The 21,299-nt window shown below is 35.0% G+C and overlaps 1 protein-coding gene across 2 annotated transcripts in view; it reads left to right on the forward strand.

The window, feature by feature from the left end:
- loxhd1a (lipoxygenase homology PLAT domains 1a) overlaps positions 1-21,299 on the forward strand; it is a 49,991-nt gene that overhangs the window by 758 nt on the left and 27,934 nt on the right. The window contains exons 2-15 of one of the 2 annotated variants that reach the window (XM_048167093.1): positions 2,735-3,633; positions 8,013-8,127; positions 8,459-8,470; positions 11,827-11,907; positions 11,999-12,183; positions 14,306-14,404; positions 14,481-14,632; positions 14,729-14,852; positions 15,328-15,578; positions 15,663-15,798; positions 17,098-17,258; positions 17,509-17,595; positions 18,948-19,083; positions 20,986-21,140. In XM_048167093.1, coding sequence (XP_048023050.1) covers positions 2,946-3,633; positions 8,013-8,127; positions 8,459-8,470; positions 11,827-11,907; positions 11,999-12,183; positions 14,306-14,404; positions 14,481-14,632; positions 14,729-14,852; positions 15,328-15,578; positions 15,663-15,798; positions 17,098-17,258; positions 17,509-17,595; positions 18,948-19,083; positions 20,986-21,140 — 2,382 coding nt within the window. In that variant the 5' untranslated portion in view covers positions 2,735-2,945. The remainder of the gene's footprint in view (positions 1-2,734; positions 3,634-8,012; positions 8,128-8,458; positions 8,471-11,826; positions 11,908-11,998; positions 12,184-14,305; positions 14,405-14,480; positions 14,633-14,728; positions 14,853-15,327; positions 15,579-15,662; positions 15,799-17,097; positions 17,259-17,508; positions 17,596-18,947; positions 19,084-20,985; positions 21,141-21,299) is intronic. The other variant, XM_048167094.1, reaches the window with a different exon arrangement.

Here is a 21,299-nt window from a genome sequence, read left to right on the forward strand (position 1 = left end):
ATGGTCAGGACAAGAAATGTCCTACCCACAAAGCTAGCTAATGCACACACAACATCCTTGCTGAGGTAATGTGTTTGTGCCTGAGGGAGGGAGGGAGAGATAAAAACGTGTGTATGCGAGATATATAGTGTGTAAATGAGATGTTGTGAGGTTGTGTGTGTGTGAGTTTGTGTTTATCAGATGATAGCAGTATCAGGTGTTTGTAATAAAGCTAATGGCAGGAGTTAGAATTAGGGTGTCGTCTCAGGAGAATTTCTTATGGGTTCAAATTCTTACAAAGACAAAACAATCCATACACATATAGAATAGCAATTTACCTGCAGAAGAATTATCATTAGCATTATAGTTTTAAGCATTAGGCATATTGCAGTCAGTGTGCTGTGTCAGTCCTTTCAGACCAGTTCTGCACTCATTGTCATTACACATATGACATTTGTTTTATACATGTACGTTTATGTGTTTATTTTCTGTAACATTTGTTGATTCCTATTTGTTCATATTATGTCATAGTATGATCATGTGATATATGATGTTTTGTAGAAATTGCAAGAGTGAATTGTGATTGCTTTGATATCATCAGTAAGAATGCCTTGAAATTAAAGCTGCATTATCCAAAATCAATTTTTGAACAAGTACATATCAGCAGAGCTTGGTATATTACTTATGAATTGTAATCAGTTACAAATTACATGACAAAATTTGTAATCAGTAATATAATCTCTTAGATTACACATTTTTGGTACTACTTTTGGATTACATTTAGATTACTTTTGTGCTAACCCTTATTTGATGTCACATATATTGTAGGGTAATATTGTACTATTTTGACAGATTCAAAGAAAAAATATATTCCAAAAAATAACAGCAACATTACAAAAACAAATATTGAAAAACATGAAATTTACAGCAATATCACTGCTACATCAAATATTTCATCTATATTTCATATATTATTATTACTTCATATATATTCATCTATATTTCCCCTTCACCGCTGGAAAAACTTGAAGAATCACGAACATATATAAGAGGCAGGTTTATTATGAATAAAATATAAACGTTAAAAAAAATGAAAAATTAGGAGAATTAATGAATTGTGAACCACTTACTGCCATTGTGTAAATAAAATGTAATCATGTAATCCATAAAAAAGTAACTGTAGTCTCATTACATATTTTAAAAAGTAGTTTACTCTAATTACAAGGACTTGATTTTTAGAATCTAATTATGTAATCCAGATTACATGTAATCTGTAACTACCCAACTCTGCATATCAGCCAGTGTTCAAAACTATCTCCTTACCTTAGCCCGATTCACAACGGTAAGATTGTAATAATGTTTTCTAATTCGAGTGGTACTGGTGGGTTTCCTTGGGAAATTTGAGCATGCTGCCGTTCGTCTGTGCGTCATTACGTCACGTCTGTTTACATAAAGAATGAGTCCCAGCTAGTAGGCTATATCATGTGAGAATCCTGCAGGTGGCGGATCATTTATAGCCTTTTCTCACAGCAGCTGGATTCCTAAGTAGTATCCACAACAGTGCGGTGACTGACAGCAAACACTAGATTCAGCCGCGCTGAGGAGCCGTGCCGATGCACAACCCACGTAAAGATGATAATTCCGCAAACAACTGCAATTGCAGGTTTCAAACTGAGATGGCGACAAAGAGGCAAAACTTTAACAGACATGTTTTGTTATCTATGCCATCTTTTTTCATTTTCCATCATATTTGTTTATGAATTTATGAATTTATCTGTAAAATATCCAGCTATTACTGCATTTTTTTCTTCGAAAAGAAAATATTTGTTGAATGTATTTGTAAAAAATATAATTTTGCACATATATTAGTAAAAAAAAATACACATTTAAATTATTAAGTTTAAATTATGCATATAAATGTAATTTTAATATATTTATTTAAATACATTTTTGGGTGTATTAAACTGCTCAGCCAGCATAAACAAACTGTTACTGTTGAGCTCTGTTTGAGGGCGTACACCATTATTTTTGACTTGTGCCAGTAAAAAACTACTTGACAACTAATCCGAACACCTTAGCAACCACCTAGCAACTATCCAAAACACTTTAGCAATGTCATAGTTATGCCCTGGCAACCACTCACAACACTGTGAAGGCGAGGTTTGTACGGTCAAGAAAATGTAAAAAGCTGTCTTTATGAGCTGTTCTTTGTGTTCATTTTCTTGTATGTTCACACACAAGTGTTTTAGAGCGACTTCTTCCACTTTCAGCCAGACGACAATTTGCCTAAATTAGGAGCCCGATCTTCTTTATTGCCTAGGTTGGGTAAAGCATGTTAAATAGTTTGACCACGTTAATCCAGTGGCACTAACTTATTTATCTGTGTTAATGAAATCACTGTTAATTATTTACAAGTGTTAGTGAAGCGTCTTTAATTATCTGTTCTGTAATACTCCCTCTCTACTGGTGTATCTTTTCTCTCTCTCTCTATCTCTCTCTCTCTGTCTGTCTGACTTTCTTCGTTATACTCTCCTTTTCTTTTCTCGCCTTGTCCTTTTTCTGTTGATGTGCATTTGAATTGTGCATAAAAGAGGTTATATTTCCATTGACATTGTGTTTATGTATTTTTATAAATATATATAAAGCACGCCGTGCTTTAGTAAAGCGATCCCGAGACCATGAATAATGAACGTTATGAGGCCCAACCCCCCTCTCTCTCGCTGTCCTCTCCGTTTTCATTTGCTTTCTCTCACAGATCATGTGACCACTCTGAGGCCAGTAATTATTCATGAGCTCTGCACCGCACCGCAGGACCTGCGCGAGAGAGCCTCCGGCTCCGAGCTGAGGCCCCGCTCCAGCTGCACGCAGGGGCCCATCGGCCTGCACGGGTCAGACGGCGACACCTTACACCGCAGACGGCGAGGAAACACTCACCCTCACCTCGCCACTCTCTGGATGAATAAAAGATGCCCACAAAAGAGAAAAAACCAACAGAAACCAAAGAAAGGGATGACGAAGGAGAGGAGAAGGAGCCAACGGTGAAAGGAAAGAGCAAGAGGGATGCAAAGACCAGACAGAAGAGCTCCGAGGAGAAGACAGCAAGCACTGAGACACCTACAGAGAAGGAGAAGAGAAAAAAGAGTGACTCCGTAAAAGAGAAAAAGAAAAAGAAGAGTAAGGAAGATGTCGAGGTGACAGAAAATGACAACGGGACAGACGAACAGAACAACAATGAGCCTGTCGGCAAAGAAAAACGGACCAAAGGGAAATCCTCAAGCGAGGAACAGGACGTAAAAGAGGTAAGGAAAGAGAAGAAAAAGAAGAGTAAACCATCCGAAAGCAAAGAAGGACAAGAAGACATGGGGTCCAAGGAGAAAAAGAGCAAAGACGGCAAGAAGAAGAAGAAGTCTGCCGAGGAAGAGGAGGATGAGGATGCCATGCAGGAGGAGGCAGAGGAAGAGGAGGATAAGAAGAAGAAGAAAAAGGATAAAAAGAAAAAGAAAGGTTCTGACAGCGACGAGGACAAGAAAGCAAAGAAGGGGAAGAAGTCGAAGGTCAAACAGGTGGATTATGCCGAGATCTACCAGCAGGAGCTGCTGAACTATCACACGGAGGAATCGGATGATCAAGAAGACGAATTCAACAAAAAGAAAGGTAGATTCTGGAAGAGGATTTCCCTCCTGTTCTTCTTTTTATTCTCAAGTCTGTCTTTTGATCGAGACAAAAGATAAAGGGAGACTCCCAAAGCAGTTTGGCAAAATTTAATGCATTCATTCATCATTTAAAGTTTGCTCCAAAATGAAAGTTCAGTCATCATTTACTCACCCTCACGTTCTTCCAAACATGCTATTATGGGTTTGAAAGAAATTTCAGAGCTTTAGTGATGGAGAAGATTATCAATGAACAACTTTTGGCCTGTTTCTCACACAAAGCTATTATGACTTCAGAACACTTTGAATACTGTGCACAATTCATGGACTACTTCATTTCTGTTTTTGTTGTGCTTGACAGCTAATACTGACAGACAATATCTCTTTTTGTGTTCAGTATGCAGGTTTGGAACAACATGAGGGCGAATAAGTGATATAATTGTCATTTGTTGATGAACTATCCTTCCTTCAAACTGTCTGTCTTTTCTGAGGATAAGCTGTCTTTCTCTCTCGCTGCGTCTGTCTGTCTCTTTCTCTGCTTTCACTCTCAGTCAGGCACCCCCGTCCTCGGTTTCTCACAGGTTGGATTTCTTTTAACCCTGGAACATCTCTTAATTGAATACTTGAACGCTGGAGGTTGAACAAAGACAACAGAAATAGATGAGGGAGGAATGGAGACAGAAGTCTTCAGTAGATTTTTCGAGCAAAGAATCCACCTCTTGTGAACGATTTTTTTGGAGTTGCAATATGGAGATTAAAACCTTCTTGATCTTAGGCCTGCAATAACTGGAACTTTCCTTTTTAAGAGTGTCAGTATCTGATTTGCAGTAAAATTCTGATCATTCCACTAACGTCCAGTCAGAGAACCTTCCGGATTTCATATTGGCAGACAGCTCTAGAGGTCTCTGTTTGGCACAGCAGAAGTGTGTCTGGATTGGCTGATTATTACAGTGTCCTGGCAGCAGGGTATCATGAGAGAACGGCGACGGGCACCGTGCCAGCAGTGGATTTGAATCAGACGGGCACCTCTCTATGGCCTGAAACATTACACTCTAATCGGCCTTTTCATGGAACCATCAAAACCTCATTCAGCACGATGGACATCAAGCTGTCAGGTTCAGTCAGGTGTAGCACGTTCGATTGAGGTTACCACTTAGCACAGATCCAGGGGTACCTTACCTTATATCGCAACTCAAAGAGATAGTTCACCCAAAAATGAAAATAGGTAACCAAACAGTTGATGGACGTCAGTGGGGTCCATCACTGTTCAGTTACCGAAATTCTTCAAAATATCTTCTTTTGTGTTCAGCAGAGGAAAGAAATTCATACAGGTTTGGAAGAACTTGAGGGTGAGTAAATGATAAAAGAATTTAAATGTTTGGGTGAACTGTCACTTTAACAACACTTCAAACAACGTTTACTCTACATTCACACAGGGCGTCGGCGTTAACGCTTCTTTGAATGGGTGACGTCATGCATTGCCAAAAATTCTGGGTTCCGTTGCGTCGCTTCACTCGCGTTGCTCACGGCAGAAGATGTTGAAGAAGTTGAAGATTTCTCAACTTTTCAAGTGCCAACGCAGGCATCAGCCAATCAGATCACAGATGCTAGCCAATTGCATTCATGCAACACCAGAAAGTAATGTGATTGGCTGTTGTACTATGATGGTCGCGTCAGCTGCGCATACGCATTAGGCTGATCCAGCCTGAAATTTTTTATTTTTTTTGTCATGATTCGAGAGTTTAGACACAAAATTTATGAGACAGTTGTTGTCAGGGACTTAGTCCCTTTAAGACAAGTCATTTCACTCGGCGGCCATCTTTGAAACTCCTCTCGGGCATTCAAGTACAGCTCCTATCTATTTGAATGGGGAAACATCAAATTCTCCAAAGATGTTTGCCAAGCTTTCAATTAAATTTCATATATGAAATCACCAATGAAATCTGACAACAACTGTCTCATAAATTTTGTTTCTAAATGCTCAAATCATGACAAAAAAAACTGTATTTTTCAAGCTGTCCTAAATGCGCGTCTTTTGTGCGCAGGAACACACCAAGCTGACGCCGATGAACTAGTGGCGATGAAAGCAGACTGTGGGGTTGGTTCACGTCGGCAGCGTCTGGATCCAAAGTTGCCCTGACACACCAAACTGACTCTTGCCGATGGCCAAGTAGCACGTCCGTTCTGCGCCTGCGTAAGATGAAATGCCTTTCCGTACCAGCAGGTGGCAGTAGCTGAAAAGCCAATCAGAATGATCAGATGGCCCGATGAACCGACGAGCTCCAATGCTGATTTAAAGGCAGGAACACACCAAGCCGACAGTCGGTCGTCGGGCAGTTTTTCTTCGCCGGCCGACTAAGTTTTCTCAGTGTGTTCCGCACCGTCGGCTGAAGTTGGTCCTCGTTGGCTTTTTTTTCGGCCGATTCGACATGTTGAATCAGTGTCGGAGCTCGTTGGTCCGTCGGGCCATCTGATCATTCTGGGGTGAGTTTCCCGAAAGCATCGTTGGTGAACTATGGTCGTAAGTCCCATTGAACTCTATTGGTAACGACGGAACTTGCGACCATAGTTCGCTTTGGGAAACGCACCCCAGATTGGCTGTTCAGCAACTGCCACCTGCTGGTACGGAAAGGCATTTCATCTTACGCAAGCGCAGAACTGATGTGCAACTTGTCCGTCGGCTGTCGAGCGTTGGTTTGGTGTATTGGGCCGACTTTGGACCCAGACGCTGCCGACGTGAGCCAACCCCGCAGTCTGCTTTCATCGCCACTAGTTCGTCGGCGTCGGCTTGGTGTGCTCCTGCCTCAACATGTCAAATCGGCCAGAAAAAAGCAGACGAGGACCAACTTCAGCCGACGGTGTGGAACACACTGAGAAAAAAAACTGCAGAACAAAAACTGCCCGACGACCCACCGTCGGCTTGGTGTGTTCCTGCCTTAACTGTTTCTGTAGAAACTGGAGCCGCTTCAGTGACGCGATGACTTTACTTAATAATCAGAACCTGATTGGATCTTATTTAGAAGGCGGGGCTTATTCCGCCATATTGCGCATTGCACTTTTCCCCATTCATAATAATACGAGTGACGCGTTTCCTTTGCTTCAATATAATATCGCGACTCTAGTGAGCACTTGAGGTAGGCCTATATAGCAACAGCTCGAACACTTTCCGTTAGGATCAGTATGGGATGTATACTGGTAAACTAAAACATAAGTAATGTCATTATTTATCACTTAAATAAACATTTAATGGTTTATTTAAAATGTCAATGAGATAGTTGACAGCTAACTGTGCAAGGGGAGGCAAAAAGGGCATGGTCGCACGAGAGACGTAACCGACTGCGGTCCAAAAATTACTGACAGAAAAATTTGACCACACGAAACAGTCATAATAAATGATTAAAATGTCATTATTACATTATATGAACGAACATATTGTAAATTATACAGATTTCATGAACGGTAAGTATGCAAACAATTGTTTTATTGTTTATTTGTGTATATAATGTTTATTTAGAGTCAAACAGAAATTAAAGTAACGTGTTTTTCAGTGAGTTATTTGTTGATTTAGCTTCCCTTATGAATGATTAGCGAGTTAATTCAATGTAAATTGATTCAAACCCTTTCAGTTTGTGAATATTGACTGATTAATTAAAAGAAAAAGTGGCCAGTTGCATAGGCTACTTATCCTCTATGTTAAGTCTATCTTAAGAACTAGTCTGACCAACTAGTTTGTTAAGGGGTAATTAGTCTTTTCAGATTCAAATTGGGTCAGTCTAGTTTTTTCAGTCTAGTAACTGACATAAAAAAGTTATAACCAGCCAGGAAAAAATGTCCTTGTCACATTGAATGCTCTTTTGTGTCTTTCCTGAAATTAGGGCTCATTGATATTGCCATATGCCAAGATAAATGGGTTTGACTGAATGTAATAAAATTATTAATTGAAAACCCACATTGATTAGTAACTCTCCCATGGTGTCCAATTAATCCTAGTTCAGGGGGCCAGTATACATTGAGTTTGTGAACATTTTGATTAGGAAAAGCATGTTCCATATGTTTGAACGTTAAACTGATCCTCAGGATAAAACATGCATTTGGTTGTCACGGGGTCTTGCAGTGGTTCAGAGAAAGGTAGAGGTCACATGGTGAGCATCAGGGCCATGTCGTACTCTCACTCAATTAACATGGCTAAGTTACAGAGATATTGCTTACAGCAATTCAGCTTATACAAACATGGGTGAGCTTAGAATTACACGGGATATACCTGAGCACTCTGCATTTGAGACTACAACCCTTCTAATGTTATGCAAATGAATACAAGATGCTTTCTTTGGTGGAGGTCAGGTATAATTGATATATAACCGAACGTTCTGCTTTTCTCCTTAGTGTACGAGGTGGTGACCATCACAGGTGATGTTAAAGGTGCTGGGACTGATGCTAATGTGTTCGTCACCTTGTATGGAGAGTTTGGAGTGACTCCCAAAGTTCACCTGGCCAGCAAGTAAGTTATGCTTCTTGAGAGTTTCCAAAGTCAAGTAATTTTTTCTTATAGGGAAAGTACAAATGCACATTGACGAGCTTGGTTACCGAAAGTGATCATTCCTCATTATCATTTATGATTGGCAGTTAATAAAACTGGTTTGATGCATATCAAGATACTAACTACTTGTTATTGTTTTGAGTCCTTAAATCTTTCAAGTGTCAGCTGAATTGGCTGGTATTTTTGAGGAAGTCTGTGGTGCAAAATAAGTAGGAATTTCTGTTGATTTTGACAGGACAGTGCATATCTGCCATGTTAATTATTTAATTCTGTATTTTTCTTCAATCTACAGCACAGAAAAGAGGTATAACAGTAACAAGGCCACCTCATCTGCTCGTGTGTGGCCATGCATTTCTTTTTTGCACACAATGCTGTACAAGAGAACATCCTGCATGCTTTGACCATCTCATTCACACCTACACATCTTTAGGAAACAGATATTGTTTTCTTAGTAGGGCTGTATGATTATAATATTCATGAAATGAATTATTCATGACATGAATTTTAATCACGCTTGGCTCATGCATTACCCACGATCACATGGTGCAAAGCACAGGATTTGCTCTCCTCTATACAGCATCACCATGGACATTCATCTGAAGGTGAAGAGATTCATGTGACTTTCTCATTGAATCAATGAGAGGGGACAGTCATATGGCATCACTTTCTTTTGTGGTCTTTCAGGAAAACATGAGAAGTTTACACATATTCAACACAAAAGGTAGGCTACTCATAAAAATCTCCATACACACATAATATCCCATGTGTGCGTGTTGATATTATATGAGTATAACGAAAGACCCTCAAAACTCTCCCTACAGTAATCAGTCACCCTGATCAGTGCTGATCGATGATCGGTAAATGATTTAGAAACTAATTACTAATGGGAGAGTTTTTACCTGCTCAGATGAATGTCCAAACGGTTAATGTTGCATAATGACTCATAAAATGTAGAAAGGAGAAAAAAGGACAGATGCAGCTTCAGAAAAGTTTAGAAGAAGATTGCACAAAGATGAAGAACAATTCATAAACTGGTCACCTATATATGAAAACTTGTTTCCGCCATGAAATTAAAAATATAAAAGGTAATTGTGACTTTTTATCTGACAATTCTGAGTTTTTTTCTTGCAATTGTGAGATATAAAGTAAGAATTGCGAGTTATAAAGTCAGAATTGTTTGATATAAAGTCAGAATTGCGAGATGTAAAGTCAAAATTGCTAGTTATAAAGTCAGAATTGCGAGTTATAAAGTCAGAATTGCGAGATATAAAGTCAGAATTGCGTGATATAAAGTCAGAATTGTGAGTTATAAAGTCAGAATTGCGAGATATAAAGTCAGAATTGCGAGATATAAAGTCAGAATTGCGAGATATAAAGTCAAAATTGCGGGATATAAAGTCAGAATTGCGAGATATAAAGTCAGAATTGCGAGATATAAAGTCAGAATTGTGAGATATAAAGTCAGAATTGCGAGTTATAAAGTCAGAATTGCGAGATATAAAGTCAGAATTTCGAGTTATAAAGTCAGAATTGCGAGATATAAAGTCAGAATTGCGAGATATAAAGTCAGAATTGCGAGTTATAAAGTCAGAATTGCGAGTTATAAAGTCAGAATTGCGAGAGATAAAGTCAGAATTGCGAGATATAAGTTCAGAATTGCGAGAGATATAAAGTCAGAATTGCGAGTTATAAAGGCAGAATTGCGAGAGATATAAAGTCAGAATTGCGAGAGATAAAGTCAGAATTGCGAGAGATAAAGTCAGAATTGCGAGATATAAAGTCAGAATTGCGAGATATATAAAGTCAGAATTGTGAGATATAAAGTCAGAATTGCGAGAGATAAAGTCAGAATTGCGAGATATATAAAGTCAGAATTGTGAGATATAAAGTCAGAATTGTGAGATATAAAGTCAGAATTGCGAGAGATAAAGTCAGAATTGTGAGTTATAAAGTCAGAATTGCGAGAGATAAAGTCAGAATTGCGAGAGATAAAGTCAGAATTGCGATATAAAGTCAGAATTGAGAGATATAAAGTCAGAATTGTGAGATATAAAGTCAGAATTGTGAGATATAAAGTCAGAATTGCGAGTTATAAAGTCGGAATTGTGAGTTATAAAGTCAGAATTGTGAGATATAAAGTCAGAATTGTGAGATATAAAGTAAGAATTGCGAGTTATAAAGTCGGAATTGTGTGATATAGTCAGAATTGCGAGTTATAAAGTCAGAATTGCGAGATATAAAGTCAGAATTGCGAGATATAAAGTCAGAATTGCGAGTTACAAAGTCAGAATTGTGTGATATAGTCAGAATTGCGAGATATAAAGTCAGAATTGCGTGATATAAAGTCAGAACTGCGAGATATAGTCAGAATTGCGAGATATAAAGTCAGAATTGCGAGATGTAAAGTCAGAATTGCGAGAAATAAAGTCAGAATTGCGAGATATAGTCAGAATTGCGAGATATATAGTCAGAATTGCGAGATATAAAGTCAGAATTGCGAGTTATAAAGTCAGAATTGCGAGATATAGTCAGAATTGCGAGATATAGTCAGAATTGCGATTTATAAAGTCAGAATTGCGAGTTATAAAGTCGGAATTGTGTGATATAAAGTCAGAATTGCGAGATATAAAGTCAGAATTGCGTGATATAAAGTCAGAATTGCGAGTTATAAAGTCAGAATTGCGAGATATAGTCAAAATTGCGAGTTATATAAAGTCAGAATTGCGAGATATAGTCAGAATTGCGATTTATAAAGTCAGAATTGCGAGTTATATAAAGTCAGAATTGTGACTCGCAATTACCTTATTTTTTTTATTTAGTGGCGGAAACAAGCTTCCATACCTATAGGCTAACTGTTTATTCATCAATCATTTGGAAGTTTAGCTTATTATGTCTCAAAATTTCTGATTTTACAACCTATTTGAGAAACGTTGTATATTTGGGTAGCTGGGTGCATCTCACGAAACTTGTCAAGAAAATATCTGGGTTAAATTTCACCCCAGTAGCCTATCTAAAGGAAGAAAAAATTTTATTTTACTTAAAGAAGAGGAGCCTAGTTTTAAGATTTGTTTGCATTGTGACATTACTAACATGTTTTCGTGGGATTCATCCAGTCACCAAAAGACTAATTTATTATGTGGATTTGTTCATAAACACCTTCTCAGAGAGTTTCACCAAAATAAAATAGAAATGTTTTTGGACTATAATTCTGTCCGACAGTCAGCATGCAACATTTTGGAATTGAGATGATATTTAACAGAATCTCAGAATCTGTCTAAATGTCATCATTTCCAAAGTTTGCTGGTGCGGTTTGAGCGTGCTGATCTCAGGTGAGATGTGTGTTGGTTTCACCGCATCGGTAAGTCCGTGTGGACGTGTGTGAGTAATTTGGCAGTGTGAGTGGATGTGTAATTCATACTGGGTGATTTTTAATTCATGCATTTTGCATTTTGATTAGAGAGATGTTTTTGCAGAAGCCAGCGCAAGAGACCGTAGAATGACATGTGGGTCAATGACAGTGACAGATGGTTCTCTCATAAACACACACTCATTCATAGTCAGTTTTAGATGTCGGTGCATTACAAAGTCAGAAGCTTGATTTAGTGTCACAGGAAATCGTTTAGTTTTGAGTCTATTCACAGGTTTATTTCTCTATTTCAGGAGCAGAACAGCCTTCGAAAAGAACAAGACTGACGTTTTTAGGATCAAAACTCACAATGTTGGGCCAATAAAGAAAATTAGGTACATGCATATGTCCGCATACATCCAAGAGTAACTACCTTAAAGGCAAGTCTTAAAAGTTACAGCTTGTCATGTACTTCCTGTAATGCAGAATCGAGCATGATAACACAGGCATGAGTGCCAGTTGGTTCCTGGACCGAGTCATTGTGACTGACATGAATAGGCCACACCTCCGCTTCTTTTACGCCTGCAACAATTGGCTGAGCAGAGAAGAGGGGGACGGACTTACTGTCCGATATCTGTTGGGCAGCCTAAACCCCATGGACATTCCAAAACGTATGTTGTGACCTTTTATTTACAATACATACTTGCACAATAGAGAGTAAATAAATGAATCACATTACTGGAAAAACCTAAACCTAAAAATGTGTCAGTAAATCTAGTCAAACTTAAATTTAGATACATTTCTTACCATTATAAAACATTCTTTTAGGCTAAATCATTAGAATTTTATTTTATTTTATTTTTTATGATTTTGTATTATTTTTTTTTATTTTATTTTACCTTATTCATTTAATTTTCTTATTTTTGAACCACCTGAAAAATGTGCCGGTAAATCTAGTCAAACATTAAATTAGACAAATTTCTTACGATTAGAAAAACATGCTTTTAGGTTAAACCTAAAACCTGTATTTGGTTTTGTTTTGTTTTGTTTCTGAACCACCTGAAATTTTATTTTATTTTATTTTATTTTATTTTATTTTATTTTATTTTATTTTATTTTATTTTATTTATGAACCACCTGAAAAATGTGCCAATAAATCTAGTATAACTTTAAATTAGACACAGTTCCTACAATTATAAAACATGATTATTTTATTTTATTTTATTTTGTATTAATTTATTTTATTTTATTTTATTTTATTTTATTTTACCTCATTCATTTCATTTTATTATTTTTGAACCACCTGAAAAATGTGCCGATAAATCTAGTCAGACATTAAATTAGACAAATTTCTTACAATAAGAAAAACATGCTTTTAGGTTAAACCATTTTGTTTTGTTTTGTTTTTTGTTTTGTTTTGTTTTGTTTCTGAACCACCTGAAATGTTATTTTATTTTATTTTATTTTATTTTATTTTATTTTATTTTATTTTATTTTATTTTATTTTATTTTATTTTATTTTATTTTATTTTATTTTATTTTATTTATGAACCACCTGAAAAATGTGCCAATAAATCTAGTATAACTTTAAATTAGACACAGTTCCTACAATTATAAAACATGATTATTTTATTTTATTTTATTTTGTATTAATTTATTTTATTTTATTTTATTTTATTTTATTTTACCTTATTCATTTCATTTTATTATTTTTGAACCACCTGAAAAATGTGCCGATAAATCTAGTCAGACATTAAATTAAACAAATTTCTTACAATAAGAAAAACATGCTTTTAGGTTAAACCATTTTGTTTTGTTTTGTTTTGTTTTGTTTCTGAACCACCTGAAATTTTATTTTATTTTATTTTATTTTATTTTATTTTATTTTATTTTATTTTATTTTATTTTATTTTATTTTATTTTATTTTATTTTATTTTATTTTATTTTATTTTATTTTATTTTATTTTATTTTATTTTATTTTATTTTATTTTATTTTATTTTATTTTATTTTATTTTATGAACCACCTGAAAAATGTGCCAATAAATCTAGTATAATTTTAAACTAGACACAGTTCCTACAATTATAAAACATGATTATTTTATTTTATTTTATTTTATTTTATTTATTTTATTTTATTTTATTTTATTTTATTTTATTTTATTTTATTGCTGGAACACCTGAAAAATGTGCCAGAAATGTGTCTAGAACAATTAATTATTTATTTTTATTTTTTATTTATTTTTTATTAGATACATTTCTTACAATTATTAAACATGCATTTAGGTTAAACCATTAGATCACCCAAAAGTGAAAATTCTGTTATGTACTCACATTCATGTTGTTCCAAAACCAACCATAAAAACACTACTAATAAATACTACATAACCTACAGATATACTTCATGCAGCATTTATATCTTGTTCCATATAAACCATAGATAACATCACATAGGTCATGTGATCATGATCATAGATGATGCATGCACACAAACATCTCCAGCCCAAACCAGACTCAGGTTGCATACAAAGGATTAGGAGAAATTTAGTAGTAGAGTAGAGTTTCAGGTGGGGATCACAATTTCACCAGTCCAACATTCCCATATACCGCTGACAATATAACATTACATCTCACAGAGAGAGAGAGAAAGACTAGATGTAACAGCTGTTTCTAAGAAAGACCTCATACCATGGTGTAATCATAGTTAATGGCCGAAAAACATGGTACATAAAATGATGATAACAGGTTTTTACCTTGTATGTGTTAATGTATGTGTTTGTTCATGTATTGCAGAGAACAAGTACATAGCCAGTGTCTTCACAATGGATGCTAAAGGCAGTGGCACTGATGCTGATGTCTATCTAAATATTTTTGGAGAGTTTGGGGATACAGGTCAGTACTAAAACCAGTCCATGTTCCTGTGTGTGTTAGTGTTTTATGTGGCACAGTCTTGGTGTGATGTTTGCAGGAGAACGGAAGCTGGCCAGTGATGGAAAGGACAATTTTGAGCGCGGTAATGAAGACAAATTCACCATCGAAGCACCAAATCTTGGCAGACTCAGAAAAATCACCATCGGACACAACAACAGGGGGTCTTCTGCTGGTTGGGCGTGTCATAAAGTACACAAACGCACTTTTCAAATATAAAGAACATCTTGTGTTTCTCTCCTCTGTGTTTAATATGGTCTGTTTATGTGTTATGGTGATTTGTTTTAGGTTGTAATAGACGACATGGGGAATAAAGAGGTTTATGAGTTTCTTGTTGACGCCTGGTTTGACATCTCAGAAGGGGATGGCAAAATACAAAGAGATGTGCTCGTTGGGGCCACACAACCAATGGGTAAGAGCTGTGTGTGTGTGTGTTAGAGTAAGTGCATCTGATTAAAATGCCTCATGCTGTCAAATGATTAAAGGTCCCGTTCTTCGTGATCCCATGTTTCAAACTTTAGTTAGTGTGTAATGTTGTTGTTAGAGTATAAATAAAATCTGTAAAATGTTAAAGCTCAAAGTTCAATGCCAAGCGAGATATTTTATTTAACAGAAGTCGCCTACATCGAACGGCCAGTTTGGACTACATCCCTCTACTTCCTTCTTTAATGACGTCACTAAAACAGTTTTTTGACTAACCTCCGCCCACAGGAATACACAAGAGTTGCGTTTGTAGAGTGTGTTTGTCGCCATGTCGTCGAAACGCTGTTATTTTCATTTTGCTAAGAAATGTTCTTCAGTGCGGTTTTGCTCATGTTGATTATTTAGATGCCTTAGAAATGATTCATCAGAACTTTTGAATTTGTTTGTTGTGTATGTGCGTGTAGCGATTGTGTATAACGTACAGGTGATGACGGGTGATGTTCGTGGAGCGGGCACTGATTCTAAAATCCACCTCGTGATGTACGGTCATAAGGGAATTAAGAACAGTGGCAAGTTGTTCCTGGAGGGCGGCACGTTTGAGCGCGCCCAGATCGACATCTTTAACGTTGAGCTGCTGGAACTGCTCAGCCCGCTCAGTAGAGTGACGATCGGACAGGACAACGCTGGGATCGGCTGCGGCTGGCATTGTGAAAAGGTGCGTGTTGGGGCTATAAGGTGTATTGAAGCTTTCATTACTTATTCATACATACGACGTGCGGTCTCTCTCTTTCTCTCACAGGTGACTGTATACTGCCCATTCACAGGCTTAGAGCAGGTATTTCCCTGCGGAAGGTGGTTGGATGAAGATGAGGGCGATGGACTGGTGGAGCGAGAACTATACGAGATGGTCTCACTCAGACAGAAAAAGCAAAAGAGTGAGCAAATTATCAAAATATTGCTCTGTCGAAACAGTTAGGGGAAAATTTACATATATATTTAATCAAACATGATGTATTTCGGTGTAAAGAGCTGCATCTTATTTACTAACCATATGCAATTCAGTGTAACCAGGCACTTAATGTGCTGCAATATATATATATATATATATATATATATATATATATATATATATATATATATATATATATATATATATATATATATATATATGTATTTAAAGTTATTGTCATTCTTTCAGTGCAAACATGCAGTCAGTCACCTATTATTTCAAAATGATGATGCAAAAACCCAAATCAATAAAATAAAATTATATTCATAAACAATTTAAAAAATCAATGATAAAATAAAATTGAGTTCATAAAAAATGTATAATCAATTTAAAAATAAAATTATTTAAAAAGAACACCAATTATAAAATAAAATTCATAGAAAATAATATCAATAATAAAAATAAAAAATAATTAAAAAAATCACAGATAAAACAAAATTATATTCCTACAAATAATTACATAATTAATAATAAAATAAAATTGTATTCATAAAATAATTAAATCAGTGATACAATTATATCATAAAAAAATCAATGGTAAAATAAAATTACATTCATTAAAAATAATAAAATAATAATAAAATAATAAAATACAATTATTTTCATATAAATAATAAAATCAATTTAAAATAAAATGTATTTGTTAAAAATAACACCAATAAACATAAAATTATATTCATAAAGAATTACTTTGATATTAAAATAATATTATATTCGTAGAAATTAATAACATCAATAATAAAAAAGTATTCATAAAAATAATATAATCAATGATAAAACAAATTATATGCATACAAATAACATTAATAATAAAATAAAATTATATCCATTAAAAAAATCAATGATAAAATTATAATCATAAAAAATTTCAAAATAAATGATAAAATAAATAAAATTACATTAATAAAAAATAATAAAATAAAAAATAAATCATATTCATAAACATAATGAAATAAATAAAAATATGTTTATGGTATAAATATATTTATACCAATAATAAAATAAAATTATATTCATAAAAAATAACATTAATGAAACTATAAAATTATATTTATAAAAAATAATATCAATAATGGAAAAACAGTAATCAATAATAACATAAAATTATTTTCATAAAAGAATTAAATCAATGATAAAATTATAATCATAAAAATATTGTTGAATTGATTCTTAATCCATCAAGACACACAAATTCATCTTTTCTGTGTGTTTGTGTGTTTCACAGAGTTCCCCTGGTCTCTGTGGGTCTGGACGTCGGAGATTAAAGGCTCCGGCACAGATGCACAGGTTTTTCTGCAGGTGTACGGAGAGAAAGGCAAGAGCGATGAGATGAAACTCGAGAGCAAATCTGACAGTTTTGAACAGGGACAGTGCGACAAGTTCATTGTATGTCTGCATGTCTTTGTGTCTCATTCTATGAATAAACAGTGGTCCCAAAACATATTTGTACACTTAAGTGTCAATTTATCATTATAGTAGATAAGAATACATCAAAGTTTACTATTTCTAATGCTGTGATATTTATAAGTGTCCAGATATTTTTCAGGGCCACTGTAGTTTTGAAAATATTGAATTGTGTAAAACACAAATATTCAAAATATTTTTTTTAAGTTTTACATCTTTGCTGGTGCTCTAGATTGAGATGCCCGATATCGGGAAGATACGCAAGGTGAGAATCTGGCACGAAAAGAGGCATCCTTTCTCTGGCTGGCATCTTGGCAGGGTGAGAGACCTGCACTACAGGCTCGTGCACTATTACACAGAACCAATTTGTCCATTTCACACTGTAGTCATGACTTAAGCAAGCAAGCGTCACGTTTTCTCAGCTACCATTTAAAATGACTTGTGCACTGTACTGCTAGAAATAAAAATATCAGTGTTTCACAAATGAGTCACAAAAAAGCTCAATATGAACTCAAACATTTCCCATCAAATTCTTTCAAATGATCTGGGCTATGCAATATGCAGTATTTTTAAAGCCCCCTTGTGGTAAAAATCAAGTTTTTAATGTTGTTTATATGTCTGTGTGGTGTTTCATGGTCAAAAGTGACCGAAGCCTCGAAATGTAACTTTTTTGTTTTTCCGGAAAACCTATGTAAAATTTTGAGGGTATTTTATGCAATATTTATACAATTTAGCTATTTTTCCCCATTGAAAATAATGCACTTTTTCCTAATATATTTTTAAATTATTTATTCCATGTCTCCATAGAGACAAGGCATTTAAAATCCAATTTTTTGAAGGGAGATTAGTGCTATCTGGTGGGAGGAAAAAAAGAAAAACTTATGTAATGGCGTAACCACAAAATTCTTGTCTAGTTCTATATAAAGTGGCTTATAAATTCTTTAGTGGTTTTTAGACGTAAATACTTATTTTTATTAAGTTGTGGATTTGGATTTATACTTAGACATTCTCAATTACTTTTTGTCAAGGTTTAGATTTTGTTTTTGTTAGAAATGTTGATTTGAAGCATCAGTTTTTGCGTTAATTTTACTACAGTCAAACCAGAATACAGAGGAGGACATTTTGTTACAATTAACATCAAAATTCAATAAAAATTCAATGTTTTATCACAACTTAATAAATCTGGGTCTGATCTGATTTCAACCTCTTATTTGAGTGTTTTTGCTCAGTTTTGCCATATTATTACAGCCACAACAGTTCATTTTTGTGAATAATAGTGTGTTGTGTGTATTTTGAAGTTTGTACCACCAAAAGATTCTCTGAGTTTTAGTAATTTTTCGTATTTCCCATTCATTTTCTATGTCGGTCATTATTGACCACGAAGGAGCCAAGTGTGACTATTTTACATATCCGAATCATGTCCATTATTTTTTTGTGTGTTCACATAACTAATGTGACAAAAGTCACCAAGTGTCATCCCATTCCGATGAAGTAAAAAAATTACATTTCAAAATGTAAAATTGTTCAATTATTTTAAATTATTAACTGCAGGGGGACTTTAAATTTTAACTTTACATTCTTTCTGAATTTTGTCTCATCTGTTTCTATTAAGTTGCCTGAGCTCTAAGCACTAACATATTCTTCTGATTTGCTGTGTTTGTCTGCATGAAGGTGACACTGATGAAGACCCTTACTAGAGAGAAATACTCATTTATTTGTAACCGTTGGTTGGACATCAATGAAGACGACAATGAGATAGTTAGAGAACTGCCAGCTACTGGAAAACTTGTGCCAGAACCTTTACCACGTGAGAGAACTACAAAACACATCTGTCCACTCTTAAAGATAAAGGTTCTAGTAAGAGCCTAAACCATTTTAAGTGTCAAAAAACTCAAAACTACAAAAAAAATTCTTTAGTTCTTAAGAAAACCTTTTACATAAAGGTAATGGAGCTTTAAAGAATCTAGAATCAGACCTGCCAACATGTACGCATTTTGCGTACCAAGTACGCATTTTGACCTCAAAGTACGCTGGTACGATTTGTCACTCTATACTACGCAAAAACCCGGTGAGTCCTCTGTGCGCGCGTAGTACTCAAATCCAGCAAAAGAAAGAGTTTGACCAATCATATCGCTGGGTTCATTTCCCCAAATAGCAAGCGGGGATGATTGACAAATGCATATGGCCTATCAATAAACAAAGACCGCAAATCGACAGCAACACAAAATCCCGCGCGATCCTCCTTCCATTGCAGTCTCAGTGACTGAATTCTCAGGTGAGGACAGTACAGCAGTCACGGTACTTCTGACTCCTTGGGGTAAACAGGTATAAAATGTAATGTTGAACAACAAATCTAAATAAAATTGAAATTGCTATATGGCTTAGTGATTATGAAAGTGCTGTGATGTGTGACTGACTGACAAGAGCGAGTCTGGAGAAACAGGCGTTTATTTATTTATTCTCAGTGTTGAGAAACGTGTTGCGTTATTGTGTTAATACTAACAAAAGTACCTAATTATGTTACATAGCCTACTTATTTTGTATGAAAACTAGCACATTAGTTACTTATGCATTTAAAAGCACCGTTGTCTCAGTGCTGCGTGAGCTCTCTCTCATACACACAAACGCGCGCGAGCACAGAGAGGGAAGATCATTGTAAAATGGAAATTGCCGTGCTTTAAAATTTGTTCTTGCTTGTGTTATTTTTTTGTCAGAAAACATTTTTAATTATCCACCCGTGTTTTTAAGATTCGGTAAATGGCGGACTCTTTAGTTAACACAACCCCTCGTTATATAGTCCTGTCTATTCACTGTTTACTGTTTTCTATAAAAATGTTTGTATTGGCTAACCTTTAATCAGCGAATGTTTGTCTTGTTCAAATACAGCATGTTACAAATAGATACCTTTTTTTTCTGTGGGATTTAGTATATCCAATATTATTCCAATATCCAAATATTTTAGCATATTTGCATATTGGAATAATAAATTAAGTATTTTAAATGAATCACATGTAAACTCAATGTTTACTCTTTTCTAAGGGTTTCTTAATTTTAGACTAGTTTTCATTACACAAAACCTGTGTAAAGGACTCGACTGTCAGGTTAGTTGTATGTAAATAGAGCCTACTTGAAATTGCAAACAAAATTTTTTAGTCCATATTAAATATGTGAATGTGATTCACTTGTGGTTGTCAGTTTGTATAAGCACACATTATGCAATGCAATATTAATCATGAATAAAAAAAATGCTTTTGAGCAGGTGTAGTGAAATTTTTAATTGCGTCAAATTATAAAACTTTAACAGTCAAAATTAGATTAACGAAGATGGGTGTGTGTTTGTGCTTTGTGTATTGTATTCTCAAAAAAAAAAAACCCGTGTCCTGTCCCGTCACACTGGTACTCGAAAAATTTTTCCAAGGTTGGCAGGTCTGTAGAATCCAAAACACTGATCTGAAACATCAAGAACTTTGCTTTAACTCCCAAAAACCATGTAACAAATCGAGAACACTATACAGTGAATAATGGTTTTAATAAGAAAAAGATTGTTTTGTGTGACTTTAAAGAAGCTATGAATAACCTTTACATGTTTGCAGTCATGCATTATATTAATAGTTTACAGTTAGAAAAAAGCTAATTTTACAAACAAAGATAAAGATTTATTTGATTTTTACATTCACATTGCTGTTTTTTTTTTCTTGCCAATTAATAGTTATTAAGTATCGTGTGACGATTTGCACGGGAAACATCAGTGGAAGTGGAACAGATGCCAGTGTTTATTTAAACATCATTGGTGACTTAGGAGACACCGGAGAGCGTCTGATGTTCATGAGCAAAAACAACGTCAACAAGTTTGAGAAAGGAAATGTGAGTTGACATTTAACATGTTGTTATTAAACATTATGCATATACACTACCATTCATAAGTTTGGCCATATCAGCATATTAGTATGATTTCTGAAGGAGTAATGATGCTGAAAATTCAGCATTGCATCACAGGAATAAATTACATAATAAAATATATTT

This window comes from Megalobrama amblycephala, linkage group LG18, assembly GCF_018812025.1.
Source record: "Megalobrama amblycephala isolate DHTTF-2021 linkage group LG18, ASM1881202v1, whole genome shotgun sequence".
In the NCBI taxonomy this organism is placed as follows: domain Eukaryota; kingdom Metazoa; phylum Chordata; class Actinopteri; order Cypriniformes; family Xenocyprididae; genus Megalobrama; species Megalobrama amblycephala.